Genomic DNA, 15,380 nt, shown 5'->3' with positions numbered 1-15,380 from the left:
AACCATTGACTTCTGACAGCTGAATTCAAAGAATATATATTTTAAAGAATGCTTTGAATAAACTTGTTTGGATGCATGTTCTCAGCAATGCAGAACCCTGAACTCGAGTACATTCAGCATGAAACATCAAAATTAAACTGGAACTGCTCAAAAATTTCTGAGTAACTTGGTGATTTCCTCTTACGACAGTTGTTTTGTGACATAAAGCCTGAAAAGGTCAGCCTAAAAGCTGTGCTATCTGTTCATGTTTTAAACTGATCATGAGTTGCATACTTTCTGCTATCATGAAAATAGGATAGAGCTACTTTCTAAAAAATTGAAAATCATAGCTGCTATATGAACTTGATTCTTCCAATGACTACATAAAGATCTGATGCGAGTATAATGCTGCTAAAATGCAATTTGACATTTACTGTATTTCTGACTGATGGATTGCAGATTTTTTTCCTATATTCTTAAGATTTGCCTAAATAAAGTTTATTTTCAAGTGATTTGTAAGGAATGGACTCTGATTCTGAACCAGAGATTGGATAAATCCCACATTCTAAAACACAGGTCCATACAACTTCAGATATAAACAAAGAATAAAGAGTTTTAGAAACTGAACCTATCTTGCAACTAAATCTGTCATAGGCAAAGGCAGAGAGGAATGGTGGTAGCAAGCCTCTTCAGCTTATGCATTGGGATGTTGCTGTTTATAAATTTTTCATTCTGAATGAAGAGTTGTGTAGGGAAAGAAATCTGTATATATATGTGTTTATATGATCTTGCTTATCTACCTGCAGATGGTAGGTTGTTTTGATTGCACAGCAAGTAGGGGGACTTTCACCTTCTGCATTCCCCGGAGGAGCACAGGCTAGGAAGAGGAGAGTTTCTTGTGCTTCTCTGAAAAATCTTTCTTTCTGTAAAAGCTGGAGATATGAAAAAATTTGCAGTGTACCAAGTCAACGTGTTAGCTTGCTTTGTTTAATGCTGTTGCTAAGAGCGGAAAGGCATGTGTTCTGTAGAATACACAGCTGCATTTTAAATGTAATTGCATTTTCTGTAACAGAATTTCAACCCAATCTTACCCTAACATCTTTGGAAAAAAATATTCAAATTATTATAAATTATTGGATTTGACATTGAACAACAACAAACAAAAAGGCAGTGAAAAAGATACAACAGGTGACAAACAATGCAGGGAAGTGAAAAGTCACAGCAGGAGTGAGCAAAGAAGTGATAAATGGTATTTCTTCACCTTAAAGCTGAAGCAAGACAGAAAGCAAGCTGAAATTGTGCAAATAGCCTGTCATAGGTGATGTGAACATCAGTTATAAAGCCATGGACCTAGCAGCAGATGGACTGTGAGGTGGACAACAAGTGACCGCAATAAGGATGCAGCAGCAGAGAAAGAACAGCAAGTGAGAAGGTGTGTGGGTGAGGTGCGTTGGGGAGAATGGGGGCAGAAGACTACATCCACAGAACATACTGAGACAGGTCTGAGAAACAGACTTCGAACAAATGTTAATATGCATGCATAGCTAATACGCGTGTGGCCATCCAGCCACTTCTTTATCCACCGAGTGGTCCATCCATCAAGTTCATGTCTCTCCAGTTCAGAGACAAGGATGTTGTGTGGGACAGAGTCAAACGCTTTGCACAAGTCCAGGTAGATGACATCAACTGCTTTGCTCCTGTCTATCAGTTCTGCAGCCCCATCCTAAAAGGCCACGAAGTTGGTCAGGTATGATTTGCCCTTAGTGAAGCCATGTTGGCTGTCACCAACCACCTCATTGTTTTTCATGTGCCTTAGCATGCTTTCCAGGAGAATCTGCTCCAAGATTTTGCCAGGCGCAGAGGTGAGACTGACTGGTCTGTAGTTCCCTGGGTCTTCTTGAAAGTGGGAGTTATTTTCCCCTTCTTGAAAGTGGGAGTTATATTTCCCTTTTTCCAGTTGTCGGGAACTCACCTGAGTGCCATGATTTTTCAAATATGATGGACAGTGGCTCAGCAACTTCATCCACCAGCTCCTTCAGGACCCGCGGATGGATTTCATCAGGTCCCATGGACTTGTGCACATCCAGGTTCTTGAGATGGTCTCGAACCTGATCCTCTCCTACAATGGGCCTAAGGTCTTCATTCTCACAGTCCCTGCATCTGCCTTCCAATGTGGGACAGGATTTGGCTATTCTCAGCAGGACTCCCAGTGCTGTTCAGCTGATAGAAGGAGACGTGTTGGAACTTGTCGGTCGTAAACCATGGGAGGAATAAGATAAGGATAAAAGCTTGGCTGAGAAAGAATGGCCCAGTGTCTATTTATCAACCACGGGTTGGAAAGGTTGAGGGAGAAGGGAGTAGCCGACCTTGATGAAGAGGAGCTAACTCTTTGTGTAAGAAAAGATGTTGCTGGAGGAAGGTAAATGCTTGATTAATAGTTTGTCTTATGTTAGCTAGCCAATCAGTGTGTGCCTTCTGTAAAAGATAGACCAATCAGTATGAGACACGCTAGGTAGAGACAAGTATAAATGTATATGGATAACTGTAATAAAACGACATCTTGCTTGCATCAAGCTGCGTCCCGTCTCTCAATCGCGGCATTCCAAGACTTGGGTGGTGTGGTCAGAGCATTTGCTAATGAAGACTGAGGCAAAGAAGTCATTGAGAACCTCAGCCTTCTCCAAACCCAGGGTAGCCAGTTCTCCCGTTTCCTTCTAGACAGACTAGACATTATCCCTAGCCTGTCTCTTGTTAGCGGCATACCTATAGAAGACCTTCCTGTTATCTCTGACATCCCTGGCCAGACGCAGTTCTAACTGGGCCTTAGCTTTCCTGACCTGATCCCTACTTTCCCGGACTACATTCCTGTATTCTTCCCAGGCTGCCTGTCCTCATTTCCACCTCCTATAAACTTCTTTTCTCCTTCTAAGATTTCTCAGCAGCTCCTTATCCATCCATGGAGGCCTCCTGGCCCTCTTGACCCTTTTCCTTCTCGGGATGCATTGCTCCTGAGCTTGTAGCAGGTGATCCTTGAATATCGCCCAGCAGCCTTGGGCCCCCCTGCCCTCTAGGACTGTATCCCATGAAACCTTACTAAGCAGGTTCCTGCAGAGGCCAAAGTCTGCTCTCTTGAAGTCCAGGGCAGCGAGCTTGCTGCATGCTCTTCTCACTGTCCTGAGGATCTTGAACTCAACCATCTCGTGATCACTAGAGCCAAGGCTGCCCTGGAGCATCACGTTTCCAACCAGTCCCTCCCTGATGGTGAGTACGAGGTCAAGAATGACACCTCTCCTCATCGGCTCCTCTATTACTTGCAAGAGGAAGTTGTCTTCCACATAATCGAGGAACCTCCTGGATTGCTTGTGCCGGGCCGTACCGTCCCTCCAACAGATGTCAGGATGGTTGAAGTCCCCCATGAGGACCAGGACCTGCGAGCGTGAGGCTGCTCCTATCTGTCTGTAGAGCGCTTCATCCACAGAGTCCTCTTGATCAGGCGGCCTGGAACAGATCCCCACCGTAATGTTCCCCGTTGCTGTTTTCCCTTTGATCCTGACCCACAAACACTCTGTTACCTTATCACCCGTCCCCAGACAGAGTTCCATACTCTCCAGCCTATCACTGACATAAATATCAACTCCCCCGCCCCATCTGCCGGGCCTGTCTTTTCTAAAGAGCCTGTAATCTTCCATTCCAACACTCCAGTCATAGGAGCCATCCCACCATGTTTCTGTGATTCCAACAATGTCATATCCCTGTAGACATGTACACATCTCTAATTTCTCTTGTTTATTCCCCATACTATGGGTGTTTGTAATAGAGGCAAATAGTAATTTGTATAGAGGTAAATGCTAACGTGCTTACTGTTCTTAATCATCCAGTAAATGGAATACAAATATGTTAAAAGATGAAACAATGTTTCCAGGAGAGGGTTATGAATGATTTGTTAGAGTATAAGTCCCTGGAGTGTGGTTGTGTTCGTTTAGTGGACAGCATAAAGAAGATTCATCAGGCACAGGATCCTTTGTTATACTTTGTTGGCAGCAATCATAGAATGGTTTGGGTTGGAAGAAACCTTTAATGGTTATCTAGTCCAAGCCCCCTGCAATAAGCAGGGCAATTATAGCAAGGCTACTAACCAAAGGTAGTGCCTGAGGGTTTTGTGCTAAGCTCTTATATTAAGTTGCTCCTTTTATTTAAGAAAAGCACTATGATCTTTCAGATACATGAATGAAAGGAATGGAATTGAATTCACAATTCACATTATTCAGACTCGGTTTCAATCTTCATTACCAAGGAGTAGATTGCAAAATATTCTGTCATTCCCATGTTCCTTTGCTTACAAAGCTTCTTGCAAACTCTTCAATATTGCCAGCTTTGTGATATTTGTCACTAACCAAAGTCAAATCTGTCCTAACACTTCTGGCCAGATTGGTGCCAGCCTACCTCATCAACTCACTGTGGTTCACAACATGGGTGTTTCCCAAACGTAAGATCCAGCAGCCATAACAATAAAAGAGATCTATACAAAGCACAGCTACTTAAAAGAAGTATCCCAGCTTTTGCTCAAGAGCTCCATGGTTTAAGCATATAGGAGAGTTTGATGTTCCCCCTTTGCCATCACTCTTGCCTCCATAGACCATCTTTATAACACACAGCTACATTAAGACAAGCATGTTTCATTTCTGTCTGTAGAACTGAATGAAGTTTATACTTCATATTGAAAATTGAATAATATGTTGAAAACAATATTGTGGCCTGGAGCATACAGCTTCTGCCGTTTGGAAAGGGAATGCTGACTCTAAATTTTCTAAGGGAACAAAAATTATCCTTCTCAATCCTTAGCAGGGGAATTTTGGGCAACTCCTTGAAATTTCATGTGAACTGGGCATTCCACTGGCCAAAAATTACTTTTTTTTTCTTTTGAGTGTGGGTATGTGAGCTGGGGCCAGGACTGAAGTCATAGACATGATAAATTCAATCAAACGGAGGAAAACTACATAGTGTTGTTTTGACCTTTGGAGGAATTTTACCAACTTATTATCATTGCCTTCTGGATTTTACTCAGCATTCACTAAGAAACCTTATCAGAATATGTTCCTTTAGGGCCAGATAAAGCCAAGTATGGGTATCAGTACTTTCAGTAAAAAATCTGTATAAAAAGAGAAAATAATATTCTTCACTTTTTCCATTCATATTGTCATGCCTTTGTTTTCATTGTTCCCATACAGGTTTTTAGTCTTGGGCCCTACATCCTTATTGGAACTATTATAACTCATAAAAAGCCATGATGGTTTTTAGATGTCTGATCCTATGGTTTTCACCACCTCAACCCTCAAAGGTTTGCTCAGCTTCATTTTCATAATCACACAGCACTGTGTAAAAACTTGCTTTTTTCTCCTGCAGGTTGGTCTGGGAAATTAATTTACTGACAGGATCTGAATTGCTGTTGAAATGTCAGGCTTCTTCCTCATTGTCAGAGCCAAAGGACCAAGTTGCATGGGTAGATTGCACCCAGGCTATGCAATATGTCCGCTAGTAAGATCATGGTAATAGAGAAGGATGGTTTCTAATACAGATCCTTGCAGATAGATCCTTGATCATTCTAATTCAGATCCTTGCTGATCCCCACAAGTATTCCACTACTCTGCATTCAGCATCACAAGCAAAAATGTTTCTCTGTTTGGGTTTTTCTATTTATTTATGGTATGTGTAATGCTCTTCTCACACTAAACTATCTGGTCAGGCAAGATTTACTCTTATTTGATATTTAATAATTATGATTGCTCTCTGCTGGGATTTTGATTATGCTTCCCCTTCTTTTTGCGCTATCCGTTTACTCTGACTAATCTGTATATTTTAAAAAGCCCCATTCCCTACATTATGCGAGATGTACTCTGAGCTATAAAAAGAGAGCAGATCACCTCAAATATCCCACGAGGCTGATCCAGACGTCTAAACATTAATATGAGATACTGTTCCACTCTTTGTTCAGTTCTCTCCTCTATGTCCACCTGCTTCTAGGTGGGCTGTGTGGAGAAGTGAGCATAGCAGGAGACTGGGGATGGTAAATTTCTCTATAGTATTAATCATGAAACACTGTGGTGGCTACATAATGAGTGAAATTTAACCCAGCTGTCAGGGCAGTGCTGGATCTTTGTTTCTGCATCCAGGAAATGGAGATACTGATGCTGATATTGTTTATTAGCTGCTTTCTCATACAGCTAAAATAATTGTAATTTGTCACCCACTAAGAAGTGGTAACTCAGTGCCCTGATAAAAGTAATTATTTTTCATTTATATGTAATAAGTCTGCTTACTGTAGTTTGCATATCCACCGTTACGGTGTCATAAAGGTCATCTTTAGCTGTGACATTAAAAGGTTAAGGTCTAAATTTCCATGAAACGTCCTCTAATTCTGTCTGCTAAATTTGCTAAGGCTTGCACCTGATTTTCTGAGGTACTGAGAGCCCAAAGGTGGAAGAAGTCAGAGAAATGCAGTACCTGTGAAAATCAGAGCCAGAATGTGTCAAGCTGACCTGCAAGTGAATGGGGAAGTAAAATTAAAAACCCTCTCCAGCAAGCCTAGCTCTGGGGAAGTCTAAAATTGCTCCTTCTCTTCTTTACTTCCTTATGTTTATTTCTGGATCTACTTCACTAATTTTTCAGATTATACTATATGTTAGCATGCTTTCTTTGAAGTAATTATTCCTTCTTTTCTGTTATCTCATTGGATATTTTTGTCGGGATTTTTTTGTGGTCGTGTTGTGGTTTTGGTGTTCTGTTTTTTGTTTTTTGGTTGGGTTTTTTTGTTTGTTTGTTTTCTGTTTTTTGGGTTTTTTTTTAATTTTCAGTTATGATCTGTATACAAAAGTCCAAACAATAGTTTGCTAGTTACTGGAACAGGAAGATACTCACTCTGAAACTGGGCTTTCTTTTGCATTATTTCAGGGCTGCTGGATTACTGTCAGTAATACAAGGTTCTCTGTACATGCCAGGCACTGTCATGTGCAAAGTGAAAGAATTAGCAGCAGTAAGTTTTCATATCCCCATATAACCCACTCTGAAGCAAACCTTGATTTACCCATCCTGAGATTTCCAGTACCTCACACTGAGTTCCAGGTACCTGCTGGTCTTGAGGTTAAAGAACTCAGACAATAAATATCCTCAAAAAAGTACGCAAAACAGAGTTGAAACAAAATCAGTATCACATTAGTAGTATCACAAACTAGCTCAGGTGTTAGTGCAGGCAGTTAAAAAAGTCTGCTCGTGCATGTTTATGAAGCTCTCCTGCATGCGAGATACCACCTGCAATTGATTTTATTATTCACGGGTACAATTTCAGTGTGAAGTTGTTGTAAAAGCTCTGTCCTGTCAGACTATTTAAGACCGCCTGCAAGCTATAGATCCTGAAAGCCTCATGGATGAAGTTCTGGGAATGTTTTGTCTCCCTTCCTTGACACAGGCCAGTGGTTCATATTCCATGCATGTGCATGGGTTGTTTTAATTGGGATTTTCCTTGTTTCCAGTGGTAGCCTAGCATCTGTTTTTATTTTTGCTGGTTTTCAACCGTGATGGGTTTTGAACGCTAGCATGGCTCTAGTCCACCTCCGCAGAAGAAGGCAGCTGTTGGAAGTTCTGATGCAATCCTACTTGTGTTTCAGATCCACCTGAGAAAACATTCCACACCCTCATGGTGATGCTCCTGAAAACACAACTCTCTATGGTTTCAGGTGAGAGAGAAACTGCCTTTCAATTCCACCAGCAGAAACAATGCAGCAAATACCACTACACCCCCAATACATGGGCTTCAGCACCTCCAGCGACACTTGCATGAACAACCAGTGATGTCTGGAGCCTCTGCTTTGCAACATCTTACAGAAGGCAGTGTGTGCTAATTGACCACAGGACAGGTGTCCGTCACTTTCCACTTCTTTAAAGCACAGTGTGTTGACAGCTGGGGTGTCCAGCATTAGCAGGCATCACTGTGGGAGGGAAGATGACAAAGCAGCCTACGCCAGTTGTAAAGAAGGACAACTTCAGTGTGAGGCAGAGTGAAGTAAACCCATCGGTAATCTCCTGCACATGTCTGCAGCAGGAGCAGCTTGGCTAAAACCTAAACTTTAGCTAAAGGCCATAAAAGGGGGTTGGCATTTTTCATATTATTTTTGCCCTCATTAGGGTTGTATTAAAGTGAATAAACAACCATTGCTAAAAGGAACTGAAGCTTTCCCTGCAAGTATTTTACAAACATATGAAATATAAAGAATGCATAAACAGTTGTATAAACTTCCGTTTTGAATGTCACTATCAACACTTCCACGTGATTCTGAATTAAACCTACTAATGTATGGTACATCCAGTATAGAAAGTAGTTACAAGGTATACTAAATGACGTACCATAACAAACTCTGCTTGATCAAGCACACTAAAATGGCAAACTATTCATAACAATATGAATTTCAGATTTGGTGAATAGCTAAAAAGATTGGTTTTAAATACTTTCCTTAATACTGTTGCATGTATCTGAGCAGATGCATGGGATCAGTGGTACTCACATGGTCCCAGGCTTCCGAGGCCTCAGGAAGACTGTAATTGCTACACAGCAATTCTTCCAAGTTACATGTGTTTATCCAGTGCAGCTTTGTTCACAGGTGTTATACTGGATTTTCTCTTTGTAAAGCATAAGAAACTAGATTTACTATTTCCACAATTAACAGTTGCTTTTACTAGAATTTTAAGATGTATATAAGGTACAATCATAGTTTCACAGAAGTGCTCCCTGTGTAATCACTGGTTCAGCCTTAAGTTATTTCTAAAATGTGAAAAAGATCCTTGCTCATTTCGTCCTTGTCTTTCAGACTCTGTAATCAATACAGAATATAGATGATTACTACTGATGTGGTAAACATGTTAGCATGAGTAGGAACCAAAAATACTTCAAATTTTTAGTCAAGATAGAATCATACACCTGGATACATGACACCTTTTTTGCCCAAATTTAAAGAAAATCAGAACATATTTTAATACAACAAATGAAATTGTTTTCTTTTCCTGCTGTAGCTTTATTTACAGTTGAAGTTCCTTAACAGTTATATGTTATAAAGTATGGGAGCAACGTGACCATGGAATGCAGACTGCCTGTGAATGGCTTGTTAAACCTAGGACTTCTGTTGTTTGGGAGCGAAAAAGGCAGGGTCAGTCAAAATCAAAAGAGGCGTACACACTCTGCAATGGAAAAGCATTCCCTCCATTCCAGCATCATGATTTCATAGGAAGAGCAGCATTTCTGCACCGTGAACTGAAACTGAAATGAGCTATCCTTCAGATCACCACTGTGAAGATCACAGATGCAGGATCATACCTCTGTCTCACCGACTAGCAGGATGTGGACTACAAGTATATTACTTTGAAAGTAAAAGGTTAGTGGCTGAACAGAATGCAAATACATATTACTTGAGATGTCTCCACTAAAATCCTGCAAGCTTGTAGAAATTGATTCATTTGGAGGAATTTGTTGCTAATTTTCTCACCAAGAGCCTGTGCTCAGCCCCCATGTGAACGAAAGCCGTTGTCTTAGTGTGGGCTAGCCTTCATCCGACAGCGAGCTGAGCCTCTCTGGGAGCAGCCTGTGCCAGAGAGGGAGAGTAACTTCACCCCTGCTCCTTCTCCCCATACCTTCTTTTCCCGTGCCTCCACCCCACCTCTCATCAGGCCCCCTGCCCTCTTGGGCCACCCCGGCCCTTCCCAAAGGTTTCTCAGACATGCTTTAATTTACTGACAAGCCCTGCTGCAACTACTCAAGCCCTTGGGAATTCCCCAACTAACTGCAGCTTCCAGAGCAAGGACATGTGATTTTCTGTGTTCATCAAAGCAAAATGGATATTATTAATAAAGGCCTACATTTCTGAAGAGCATGATAGAGCAGTCATTTGAAAGGCCTCTGGTGTTTCCCATTAACTGCAGTATGTCCGTGTGATATAAAGGTGGCAGTCATTTCCTTCCCAGGCAGTTAAATAATGAGCTTTGTTAAATGCAACAATGGATCCAGCCATTTTTAAGACCCACACTGGTTCATCTGAATGGTCCTCACAGAAATTCTAAGTATTCGTTTTGTTCTAATATGATTAAAATGTCACACTTGTTTATAAGCTATGGTAAAAAAAGCATCAAAACCAGCCTTTTACTTGAAATAGATATTCAAAAAGTGAAAATAGAGTCCCATGAGACTTCACTTGTTTCCTCTGTATTGATAAATACTAAATTCAGTGTCAACTGCTGCCTTGTATAAAGTATAAGTTCTGTCACTGTAGGCATGAGAAGGATTGAGTAATGAATAATAAATTGTTCTACAAAACATCCTTCATTTCAAGTAAGCGTACCTCAGATACACTCATAAACAACATATGGCACTAAAGGGAAGGAGGGAAAGTGAAGTGGGAAGGTGACTATTGTATAAAGTAATCTCACTCAACTTCATAGAATCATCGTAGAATCGTTCAGGTTGGAAGGGACCTTAAAGATCACTAGTTCCAACCTCCCTGCCATGGGCAGGGACACCTTCCACTAGACCAGGTTACTCCACGCCCTGTCCACCCTGGCCTTGAATGCTGGCAGGGATCGGGCAGCCACTGCTTCTCTGGGCAACCTGTGTGAGTGTCTCACCACTCTCATGGTGAAGAATTTCTTCATATCTAATCTAAATCTCCCCTCTGCTAGTTTAAAGCCGTTTCCCCTTGCCCTGTCACTACAGGCCCTTGTAAAAAGTCCCTCTCCAGACTTTTTATAGGTCTCCTTTAGGCACTGGAAGATGCTCTAAGGTCTCCCTGGTTTCCTCTTCTCCAGGCCGAACAAGTCCAACTCTCTCAGCCTGTCACTTCTTCATATGCAACCATCCTACAAGAGAATAAACACTCAACTAATGAGAAAACCAGATGAAGACAAGTTTGTTTCTATCAAAAGCCTTTCCTCTGGCAGATGTTTTCTGGCAAAATGAGAAGAACTTCAATATCAGTGTTTCTGCAAAATACCACCTATACGCTGAACGCAGACGGCCTCTATGATGTCACCAGCATCCTGGCATTCACACCAAATATGAGAGAGAACTACAGCTGCGTGTTCTGGAATAAAGAACTGAATGGAGAAACTTCATTTCACATTTCCACTTTGGGTTTGTATCACCTTGAACTTGTACAAGACAGAGAGTATTTGAACGTACATCATGTCCTGTGACCCATTCCTGGAATTCAGTTCTAGAAAGCAATGTATTATTGATGCCCTGAAAAAGAAGCAAGTCAGTATTATTTACACCTTTGAAGCCTCAGCTAGCTTGCACTCTAACAAGCTAGTCTATCATTTTTCTGTATATTTAAATTTTACTGTAGCTCCATTATTTGACTGCCAGTGCAGAGGAAGTGCTTTAATCTGCACAGGTGTCTTCCCTTATCTAGACTCCTAGTTAATTGTTCTTCTAATGGGATACCGATAAATCGCAGTAGTGTTCACTCAAATGCCATCCGAATGCGAGATTTGACTCATTTTTTATAAAGATTCTCACAGTAATATTGGAGAATAAAGTATTCATAAAATGAGTGTAAAACACTATGCTGAAAAATTTTAAGAATCTTTTGTTCAGTCAGAGCAAAACTCTGCAGAATGAGAACATAGATGATGCCTGTTTTGCAAGTTACAAATTTACTTTCTTGTTGTGTTTTTGACAGCTTTAGTGAGTCCACAATATAGCGGACAAAAATCCCTGATCTTCTTTATCATCCCCACGTGTGTGATGGTAGCTGTCTTTCCCTCTGCACTAATAATATTTCAAAAGAGAAAATCATTCAAGAATAGTCAACCCCAAAAAGGTACATTTTATTTCAGATAGTGGATCTTTTCACTTATTCTTTACTTTTCCTGCAAACAACTTTTTGGAAATATTTGTACCTTTAGGCACACTTGTGTGACTTGGGTCATACTTTATTTCTAAATGCGCTCTGGTCTAAAATGACATCTTGGATCATTTGAGTTCGGTTTTATTTTCCTCAGCTTGTTACTTTTGTAAGACAAGGTATAGGGGAAGATAAATTTTTTTAATCTGACCAGCTACTATTCTGTAAAGAACACAAACAAGCTTTGGCTTGAGTAAAGAGGGCTGAAAAAACTTAGTTTGAATGGTGGTTTTCTTCATGGCTACAAGGACATTGTAGCTACAGCATATGATAGAGAACTTTTATTTCTGATCTCCATTAAGCCTCTATAACTAAAATGGTATGCTGTACTGGGCTATTACAAACAGTGTTTCTTTCCTTGTTTGCAAGTGCATTAGTGGAAAAGTAATAAAGGAAACAGGCTATTATTCTAGTCTTTTCTTACAGATGAATAGGCTCCAATAAACTCAGACAAATGTATTTATTGTCATGAAATGAAATGAAAGTCTTTGCTCTTAATGACTTTAGAATTTGATTCAAAATCTGTAAACGAAAAGAACTGTAGAGAAGTTGGTATGAGTTAAAAATAGACTTACATGTGTTCAAAGCTCATTTTAATCTAAGATTTTTTCTTTCAAATATAGAAATGTTTAAGCTAAATTTGTACATATTTACATTTAACAGAATGGGAAAAGAAAACTGAACACTAACCTGAAAGATGAGAACAGTATGTCATAGGGTTTTCTATATTTATACTTACAGCTTTTTCTTTCTTACAGCTAAAATCTTTATAAATCTGTAGACGGAAACTTAAATAATGTCACATCACAATAGAGGCTGGTTTTGAATTTAAATATGAATTTTCTTCATTTTTCTAAAAATGCAGTATCTAATGCTAGGATTTTCTTACAGGTGATGCAAAAATCTAAAAATGTTTGTTCCCTTTCACTGAGGTAGAGATAGCTTGCATACATAGCTTGGTATACACCTCTGTATACTAACTGCAGTTCTAGTAGCCTTGGCTGAGTAGGATACACACAGAAAGCTGGCTGTTTCTGTGGCAATAGTCTGTTACTCTTTTGGCTCAGGCCACAGTTTTTAACAACAAATAAAATGACACCTCATTAATCTGCAATATTACATCATCCACTGGGGCAATTCTCTTCTTATGAGTACGTGATTTTCCTAGACATCCAGGAATTTTTATATTGCAGAGGGAAGGTAATGCCTAGAAAAGCATCAGATACATACAACTGTCCTGTTCTAAAACTGAATTGAAAAAAAGAAACCACCACAGAAAACTATAATGCAACATGATAAGAAAGCCCCTAAAACACCTACTTATATAAACCAGTTTTGTTACCTAAGGTCTGATAGGTTAATGTATTGTCAGCAGAGAGGCTGGGGCCAGTGTTAGGTACACTGGTATTCAGCTGTCAGGTAGACCCTTACACAGCGTATTGAGGCCAGCCCCGAAGCTGCCTGATGTGCTTCAGGAATATGAAAGATTCTCTCTCAAGGAGCAAAACTGGAGCAAAACTGTGATGCAGCTGACTAAGCAGCCTAAAGAAACAATACATAGCAGTTTCTGGACACATAGGCAACTTTTAAGGACAGGATTTACTTGAAAATCCACCTGTGTTTCTCTCTGCTAAAAAAAAATACACCAAGAAGTCGCCAGCTTAAAACATAACTTCCATGGGTGAAATGAAAACTAGGGATTGGATGGAGAGCGCATGAATTCACCGATTCCCATAGCATCTCAGATTGTAGTGTTTGCTTCTTAAGTGTAGCTGTCCAATCCACTGCCATCAGAAGATGTTACAGTCAAAACGACACTTTCATAAAAACACTTTCACCTTTCAGAAGCCAGCCCTTGCTGCAATCAAAGTTCCCTTCTCATTTTCACATGATGGTGTGAAACTTCAGTGGAAATATGCCATGTGCAAATGAACAAAAGCCCAAAGCAATCAGTAATCTGGACAACAGTGCTGGTGCATGTCTGGACATAATTCCAGTGCTATTTGCCTGAGCTTAGTGTAGCTTCCCATGGCTTTTTGTACTCCTGTTGGAGAATTTTTCACTTTGAAGGCCCTAGCCTCCTCTGCGCTGAAATGCCTCCTCTATTACTGAAATGAAGAAATTAAAGGAGAGGTGACTGCTTTTTGTGGTTTTGTTTTACTTCTTCATTTTAATGATCGAAAATGAACTTAGTGCATGTTGCTTGCATAAAGAAGCAACATGTAGTAAGTCATATGACAAACACTTCCGTTTCTCAGCATCATATATTTTTAAGAAACACTGGAAAGAACCTTTTTTCCATGATGAGTAGACAGTTGAACATAAAAGCCACAGATACTTTACCAGAGATCCTTGGAAATGACCCACATGGCCCTGGTTACAGGAACAATGATTGTTCATGTTATCATCTTAACTTATAGCTCAAGCTGTATCAGCACTGGAGACGTAGGACATTTGACCTCACCACTGAAGTCCCAGTTCTGCAAACTTTTATTCAGATGCACAGATTTTACTGACAAGCATTTCCCTGGATGCTATCTAACCAGATTTCAGTTTTGTTGTCTCATTTACATGGCTGATAGTCAGTGATAGCTTTGATGCAATAGAAAATTCAGAATTTGGACCACAGATTAGACAGAGAGAGAGAATTCTTCCCTCTGAAAAGATTGCAATAGCATGTCTGTAATTACTGGCAGTGTTGAGGAGCCACTGTAACTTCAGCATGGCAGAGAAAAGCTTGCATAAAATGAAAATAGGGCTTTCTCTCTTTACAATCAGGCTATTCATTTGCTTAGTTTATTTTTAAAATAATACTATTCCATTTTCTTTCTTTAAGGAGATGATTTTAACTCTCAAACTGAGGCTTTATACTTGTCAACTGTCAAAGCCTCAAAAGACAGTGTGAGTCCTTGAAAACTCTTCATCTCACATGCCATAATTTGCACTTTGTATCTGGTTTTGGGAACTTCAAAGGAAAGTTACAGCACTTTAGCTTTAAGATGAACAGTGAACTCATGGGGATTTATTGGCACTGCAGCAATGGAAAGCTATGCGTCTACAGATCTTGAAGTTACTGAGAATTATGCTGTCATGAAATGTGGTTTACCATTGTGCAGAGGTTATCTGAGTGCCTCTGATACACTTTGCTTTTGGGCTTATTGTTGCCCAAGGAACTTTTGTGTCCCACCACACTCATAGTGAAGAATTTCTTCCTTATGTCTAATCTAAATCTCCCCTCTTTCAGTTTAAAGCCATTCTCCCTTGTCCTGTCATTACAGGCCCTTTTAAAAAGTCCCTCTCCAGAATTATTGTTGTCCACTTGAGGCACTGGAAGCTGCTTCACGGTCTCCCCGTAGCCTTCTCCAGACTGAACAAGCCCAACTCTCTCAGCCTGTCTCCACAGCAGAAGTGCTCCAGGCCCCTGATCATCTTTGTTGCCTCCTCTGGACTCGCTCGAGC

At 40.3% G+C, this 15,380-nt stretch overlaps 1 protein-coding gene across 1 annotated transcript; it reads left to right on the top strand.

Moving 5' to 3' along the window:
* The first annotated feature begins 5,227 nt into the window (after positions 1 to 5,227).
* Positions 5,228 to 14,834, top strand: PDCD1LG2 (programmed cell death 1 ligand 2). Its single transcript, XM_030470565.1, is given in 10 exon segments — positions 5,228 to 5,317; positions 7,641 to 7,709; positions 9,040 to 9,144; positions 9,147 to 9,398; positions 10,869 to 10,926; positions 10,928 to 11,000; positions 11,002 to 11,146; positions 11,697 to 11,837; positions 12,586 to 12,627; positions 14,758 to 14,834. Coding segments are annotated over 10 exon segments (1,002 nt in total). The 5' UTR covers positions 5,228 to 5,277.
* Positions 14,835 to 15,380: the final 546 nt, after the last annotated feature.

The sequence above is a fragment of the Strigops habroptila genome, chromosome Z, assembly GCF_004027225.2.
Source record: "Strigops habroptila isolate Jane chromosome Z, bStrHab1.2.pri, whole genome shotgun sequence".
Classification (NCBI taxonomy): Eukaryota; Metazoa; Chordata; class Aves; order Psittaciformes; family Psittacidae; genus Strigops; species Strigops habroptila.
The sequence above is the reverse complement of the archived record's forward strand: the minus strand, read 5'-3'. Positions and strand labels throughout refer to the sequence as shown.